At 49.8% G+C, this 7,500-nt stretch overlaps 1 protein-coding gene across 4 annotated transcripts in view; it reads left to right on the top strand.

Annotated features, from left to right (window-relative positions):
* Positions 1-7,500, top strand: part of dgkzb (diacylglycerol kinase, zeta b) — a 45,970-nt gene that overhangs the window by 23,295 nt on the left and 15,175 nt on the right. For 2 of the 4 annotated variants that reach the window (XM_070972846.1, XM_070972845.1), the window contains exons 1-2: positions 5,162-6,221; positions 7,143-7,251. In XM_070972846.1, coding sequence (XP_070828947.1) covers positions 5,206-6,221; positions 7,143-7,251 — 1,125 coding nt within the window. In that variant the 5' untranslated portion in view covers positions 5,162-5,205. Of the gene's footprint in view, positions 1-5,161; positions 6,222-7,142; positions 7,252-7,500 lie in introns of those variants that run through there. The other 2 variants (XM_070972848.1, XM_070972847.1) reach the window with 1 other exon arrangement.

Here is a 7,500-nt window from a genome sequence, read left to right as displayed (position 1 = left end):
TGAGCGTCCTGTTGACGCCAAAGACAGAAACAGACTGAACAAACGATGACGTCATCAGTCATGTGACCCAGGCGTCTCTTCCAGAGCTGCGTGGAGGATGAGGAGGCTCGAACCTTCCTCACATGAAGCTAACAGAAATGCAGCCGTGGATGAAACAAGCGTTCCTTCAGATCAAACTTGAGCTTCGTTTGGATAAAAAGTCGCAGCGACGCGATGAAGCACAAAGTGTGATGTGATTATCGATCACGTCTGGTTTAACGAACCCATCAGAGCTTTGACGGCCGTCGTCTTCAATGTTTTCTTTCTGTTAAACGCAGAAGCAGCGCTCGTTAAAACCTCGTTACAGACGGTTTTAAAAGAGGAACGAGTTCCCCACCAGCTGATCCGGATCTGCTCCGTCTCCCACTGGATCCCTCTGTGCTGCATTAAAGGATCTAGTTGATCTATTTTAAACATGCTCACACTTTAAACATGGATCAGAAAGGATGCTGGAGACTCACTGTTTGTAGCTTAGCCTCGAGCTAATGGCCGTGTGCACTTAAAACAGCTCTCAGACCAGTTTACAGCCACACTGATCATCACTGTGTGTAGCTAGCAGACAAAGCTAACATTAGCATGCTAATATGTGACCAGGCTAAAGAGGCAACAGTCGACATGTCTGAGCTGAAACTTGATAAATGCTGTTTAATAATCACTAGCATTTCACTAAAATAACACAACGCGCTTTAAAACGTGAACTGACGGAGTAAACGTTAGCGAGTAAACGTTAGCTTAGCATCATCAGATGTTTCCCTCTCACTGTAAACTGTGTGATAATAACTGAGTTCAATGTATGCAGACAAAACTCAACTAAAACCTGTCACAGAGACTTAGCTTTTAGCCCCTAAGACTGCACTTTTCATGCTAGCTTGTGCTGCTAAAGCGACTTCCTGTTTACATGATTGACTGCTCTTGATTGGACAGCGCGACAGATGTTTCCTGGCAACAGATGAACGCGTGACCAAAGTCTTTCCCGGCTGAGACTTTTTATGGTGCAAACAGATTGAGTTAGCCAGTAGTTTGAAGACGTTTGTGCTCACTGAGAGCTGAGGAGGGACTTCAGGTCCAGGTTTAGAGCATGACTCATGAGTCCTGGTCCTGGTCTAACGTCTGCCAGACCTCCGAACCATCAGACGGGTTTGATGAAGACGATGTGTTGAAGGGCTGATCTGGTTAAAGTTGATGACGACATGACGTCACGATGCCGCTGTTCTCTCAGTAAACACAGTTGTCGCCTCCCTCTGCTGATCCGCGTGCAGCGCTTCGCCTCATGGATCCTCGGTGGTCTGATCCGAGTCCGTGTCCTCGGAGCTCTGCTGGTTATTAGCGATCTGTTTGTCCTCGTGCTGCAGCCGTTCATCACCTGCTGTTTATTGCAGCTCTCTGAGGAGTCTCGTCTGGTTAGCGTCACGCTCGGCCGGCGGCCTCGCCGCCTGTTTGCGGTCTGATAGTGATGTTTGGTTTTCTGCTGGATCCACGCAGATGGAGGCCGATAAGGCCGCCGTGGCTGAAGTTTGTGCACTGACGGAAAGAAATGGGCTATTTTTGTCCTCACGAGGAAGCAGCGCCGCACTGCTGGGAAGGAACTGGACTTTCTCCACGTCTGCACTCGACTTTTCATCAACTTCAATCAAATAAACGTACAAAGTACTCAGCTACTGCACACACTTAGAAGTACTACTGTCCTCAGTCACAGAGGGAAATACTGTTTGTACTGTTCACAGTATTGATCATGAAGCCTGTGAAGAGACTCAAGAAACAAGCAGATGAGCTGAAGCGATCAATTAACTGATCGACAGAAAATTAATCAGCTGCCCTTTTAGAGTCACTCGGATATTTAAGTGGTTTTTGAAGCAAAAACAGCAAAAGTCTGAGCTGTTTTCTGCTTCTTAAACGTGACAGATGTTTTTCCACAGTAATGGGAATGGGAATTGATCCCATGTTAAATATGAAGCTGCTTAGCTTAGCTTAGCATCAGGCATTAAATAATACAGCTGAACTCTGAACCAGTTTGTGTTTTGAATGATCAAACTTTGTGAAATTCATGAAACCAAACATTTAGTCTGAATCTAACGTTTTAATATGAAATAAGTTCACTGATGATGAACACGGTCGCTGGTCGCAGCCCCTGTGTGTGTTTCATACCTGTGGAAAAGTTCAGGTGTGGTGTGTTCTGCTCCCTGCTGCTGTGTGTTGGACTGCAGCGTCAGCGTCGGGTTACCTGCTGTTGAATGTTACAACAAGCTGCTGGGCGGCGACCAGCCTCCGATCAGAGGGTAACCTGATGACTGTGACTGGCTGCTGGTCAGACAGGTGACAGGTGAGGCTGCAGTGAAAGTGAGCAGGAAGTGAGGTTTCCCTGCAGCTCCCCACAGCGCAGGTCACTAATCTGCTGCTGGTCAGTCGCCGTGGTGATAATCAATGAGAGCAGCACGGTCGCCTCCGCTGCTCACGTCACGTCCTGAAGCTTAGCGCCGTCATTCGAGCCAGTCGGCCCTGAAATAGAGCAGCGATCAGGGCGACTGCTGCGGCCTCCAGGAATCCTCGTTATCATTATTACTATTATTACTGTCGCAAAACAGAATATAAGATCACAAAGTTATTGAGGTCATTTAGAAACCTGAGCAACAACAATAAGATCATTTTAAAGACGACGTCGTGCTGCATCATCAGAAGTGAAGCACAAAGAGAATATTAAACACATGAACATGGAAACTCACTGCATGTAGTAATACTGGAAAAATACTCTAATGTAGTATTCCTTGTTGAGTGTAAAAGGTAGTCTTAGTCTGAGGAAACGTCTCCCAAAGACTCTTCCTGCAACATTAATAAATCTGAGCATCTGGTCACACTTTCAAAATAAAGTTCACTGAGCATGTTTCAGCTGACGTCACGTTTGGTTAATAATATATAAAATATCTTGACTGCAGTGGATCTTCTGGTCCTTTGTGGTTGTTTCAGACTGTTATCTGACTTTTATCGACCTGTGGATCACCGAGACGTCAGTCTGTTTAAAAAACGTTGTTTTTCTGCTGTTGCTGTTTATTGAGCCTCTTGTTGTGATTGGATGTTGAAATGGTTTGAATCAATCGATTCACATGAATCTGAGCTTTCTAACGGTGTTTAATGTGAATATAAACGTTAACTACGAGGCCGCCCGCGGGCCGTCGGAACATACATGTTGGCCGCTGGTTTCTGCTGAGGTTCGGACTCTGGTCTCTCCTCTGAAGGTCATGTGTCATGTGGGTGGTCTCAGACTGGTGATCGTTCTCTTATAGTTCAGTGGTTTTAATAAAGCTTTTGATCAGGTGGTGCTGAAGTGAGAGGCTGAGCAGATTAATGATGTTTCAGTTACCAAATCTTCAACTTTTTTACACCTGAATTTGATTTTGTTTGTCTTGTTTAGACTGAAGTCACTACACTGTGTGTGTGTGTGTGTGTGTGTGTGTGTGTGTGTGTGTGTGTGTGTGTGTGTGTGTACATCATACTTTAAGTTTGTTTCCTTCTGCAACAAGTAAACTCTCAGCAGAGAAAAGCAGCATTATCATCTGTGTGCCGCTGACTTTATTACCATCAGCAGTCTGCAGAGACTTTTCAAAGACTTTGTCTGAAACTGGAGGATTTTCTGCTTTTCTCTGTTTTTCACTGCAAACTGAACATCTTTGGACTTTTGGTCGGTCGAATGTGAAAGTGTCGGCTCGATGTGGATCAGCAGACGCTGCCGCTGTAGATCTGCTCTGTGCTGTCGTCACAGACTAATTACTGGTATAAGGTTTTTGTTTGGGGGGGGCCAGCAGGTCGCCGTGGCCTTAATTATTGTTGCTTCCTGCCGTCGTGCTGCTCCTCCTGCAGAGAGGACCCCCACCCCTCCTCCACCTGTTGTATAATTCATGTCTCTCGGCTGCTGTCAGGTTAAAGTGGAGTTTTAAGACGAGGACAGACGTGTTTGTCTTTCACAGCAGAGAGCACTGACCTCTGTATCGACGCCTGGCGCAGAGCGACGGTGGTCAGTGTCTGTTTGATTTACCTGTTTGTTCAGGTAAATTCAGGAAGTTAGCAGCTGGATCCCACAGTCGACTGTCAGAGCCGCGGTTACAGATGAAAACTGACACTGATGTTCGTACGTCCAGTCTGCAGACGTTCACGAAGATTATTAGGACTTTAAGAGCGACGCCGTCTCTGGAGTGATTCATATTTTCTCTTTGAGAAAACACTGCAGTACTTCCATCCCATCATATCAGAGCAGTGTATTTATGTGTCTCTTATTTTGAAAGAAAAAGGTGGTTCGAGCCAAACGAGTGCAGAGGACACACTAAAGCTATTTTTAACGTCTCTTTCTGCTCTAAACTAAACAGAAAAGGTCAAATATGAATCCAGGATGAAGGTTAAAGACCCTCCTCTGCGCTCCACAACAAGTCACATGACCCCTCAATAACAAGAGCATGTAAACAACCCTCCCCATTTCCTGACCCCCCCCTCCCCTCTCAGAGCTTTCACACAGCCTCTCAGACTTGAGACGTGGACGCTCTGATTGGACAAATGAAGGACTTGAGACCTGATGACGAGTCTGAGATTTGATTCACCTGAGACCACCTGACCTGACCTGTAACTGGCCTGAAACTGAGACCCTAACCTGGTCCTTGTCCATGTCTTTAAGACCCGCCCTGCTGGACCCGGCCGGTCCTGCTGCCATGTTTAAAAGCTGATCCCAGCCTGAGACCCGGCCGACAGCGGAGGCTTCATTCCATCCGTTGCTGAGCGTTAGCTGGACGTGAGCAGGAAACATGGCGGCTGTCATCTTCAGTGCATTTGAATTTTTGTGTCGGCCGCTCGTATTTATGGTCTGCGTGGGGTCAAACTTTCATAACATGTGCGATGGTCCAGTAGTTCTCTAGAGAAGTCCTGATGTCACTTCCTGTTCAGACTCTCCTGCAGGTTTTCTTACGTCTGTAACAGAAGCTGGAAACCTCAGCTTCACTTCGGCTCTCTATGAGTCTGAAAATGTCTTTTGGATCATTTGTTCTGTTTCCTTGATTTCATATTTAATATTTCTTCTCAGCATCAGCTTCTAGTTTAAGCAGCTCTGCACTTTGGGCTCATTGCTTTTTGCATCCAACAGCTGGAGAGGACATCATTTCAGAAGTCTGTCCCCTCTCGCCGTCCAACATGGACACTTTTTTCCGCCGTCACTTTAAGAGGAAGGAAGCGGTTCTGCAGGTGGACGTAGAGGCCAAATCCTGCCACCTGCGGAGGCCCAGCGTGGCCGTGCCCACCAGCAAGGCCCGCCGGAGGTCCAGCGCGGGGCTGCCGTCCTCCACCCTGACCGAGCGCCGGCGCTCCAGCGTGCATCTGCCGGGGGGGCTGCCTTGTGCTGGAGGGGGCCGTCTGGCAAAGACGCCCAGACACATCAGGTGGACGGGACACGCCCGCAGGCGCTCCAGCACCACCACCCCCAACCTCAACCCGAGGTTCGCCGTGTGCAGGAAGAAGATGGGGAAGCTGCGCACCATCGACACCCACCTGCTGGGGCCGTCCATGCTGCTGGCCAGCCTGATCCAGATGGCTGAGGAGGACGAGGAGGACGGGGTGGGGGCGGGGCCGCCCGCCGGAGAACAGCAGGTGGAGGTGAGGGGCGGGGCCCACAACCGGAGAATATTTTCACGATCCAGCAGCCTCCAGTCAGATGGAGACGACGACGGCAGCAACTACTCCACCGCCAACGGCAGCCTATCAGAAGACAGCCAGCAGTCTGAGGCGGAGCAGCTCGGTGAGGAGGACAGTAAGGCCTCCTGGTCTCCCGATCAGCACTGCTCCCCCTCTCCCACCCCGTCTTCGTCCTCCTCGGCCCTGGAGACGATGAGAAAAACTCCCCAGCCCCCGCCAACGTCGCGGCCCCTCATCAGGGCCCCTCGCTGCCTGCGGAGAAACTCCTCCCAGGTCTTCACAGGAGACTGTGCTCCCTACAGCCGCTACCGAGCCCCCAGCCTGAGGAAGAGGAGGAGGATCTCCACCATCTGCAAGGCTGGGAGCCCCTGGCCAGGACGAGCCCCCCCGCTGTCCAGCCGCAAGAGCTCCATCTACTACCTCAACCCGCCTGCCTTCCACAGGGGCCCCGAGGCCCTCAGCCCGCTGGGACCCCACAGCTACGACTCCCGTCTGGAGAGCTGGAGCAGCTTTCTGCTGTATGTACCTCCACCATGACGGTGACGCCTCTGTAGTCCATGTTGGGTCTCATGTTGTGGTGAAATGTTTCCGCCTGTTTCCGTCAAACATGAGCTTCTGTCGCAGGCAGCAAACACGCCACAGTCTCTTAAAATACGAGGTTTGAGACAGACAGACGGACGGACGGACGGACGGACGGACGGACGGACGGACGGACAGACGGACAGACAGACAGACAGTGACGTCCACAGTGTTACAGTGAGCGTAGAAGGTGACAGGTGACAGGTGAACAGGTGAAAGGTTTCAGACACACACGACTCCTGCAGGGAGCATGAAAGGTGCTCAGCGTCACAGAAACCAGCGTTAGATTCTGCTGCAGCTCAAACGTCCTCCATGGAGCTGCAGCTCATTAGCGGCTCCGCTAACAACGACGTGACTCAGCGAGCGATCGCTCTGTTGCTAAGGTGGATGAATGGATGTGTGTCTGTGTGTTTGGTGGCTTCTGGATACCTGAGCAGGTGAGAGGCGGACGACACACCGTCTGCATCTCCTGAAAGGTCGTCAACAGGTTCTGTTAGGTTGTCACCGCAGAGAATACCTGCTTCTGATTGGCTGGCAGGTGTCTGCTAAAGGTGGATTCTTCAGCAAAACAATAAAACATGTTAAATAAACAGAAGAAATGAAATGAGCTTCAGACCAGAGAAGAAGAGAAATGAATGACTGTGTTTACAGCGTGTGATCATCAGCTCAGAGATTCAGCTGCTGAGACGTCTCCACTCTTTCTGATGAGCTAAATTCAGACGCTGCAGCTGCCGGATGAACGACCTCTGGCTCGACCACGAGGGAAAACATTAACATGGCAGAACTCACGTAATCAAGAAAGCTTCAAACTGATCTGAGGTCTGTTTTCCTTCAAGGTTTTTGTCCTCTTGTGCTTTCAGGAAAGCCATCGCGAAGTCGGGCCTGCAGCACGCGGCGGCGCAGCCCAACGTGTCGACGTCCGGACAGACAGAGCCGCCGCAGGAGCCCAACAGCACCGTGGACTGGACCGTGAGTGACCTTTCACCTTCAGAAACAGACTCACCTGCTGCTCGGCGGCCGAGTCCCACTGCTTTACTCATTACTGCCGTTTGTACAGAGTGGAGGTACCTGTACTTTACCTGGACTGTGTGACACATCGATGAACCAGAATCAATCATTAAGTCAAACTGCTTCCTGGCAGCAGTTCATGCAGTCATCTCCTTTTTCTAATCATGTGTTCACAAACTCACTCACTCATTTATAAAAATGAGTGAAGCT

Source organism: Chaetodon trifascialis, chromosome 10 (genome assembly GCF_039877785.1).
Source record: "Chaetodon trifascialis isolate fChaTrf1 chromosome 10, fChaTrf1.hap1, whole genome shotgun sequence".
In the NCBI taxonomy this organism is placed as follows: domain Eukaryota; kingdom Metazoa; phylum Chordata; class Actinopteri; order Chaetodontiformes; family Chaetodontidae; genus Chaetodon; species Chaetodon trifascialis.
Note: the sequence above shows the minus strand (reverse complement) of the source record. Positions and strands in the feature narration are given on the sequence as shown.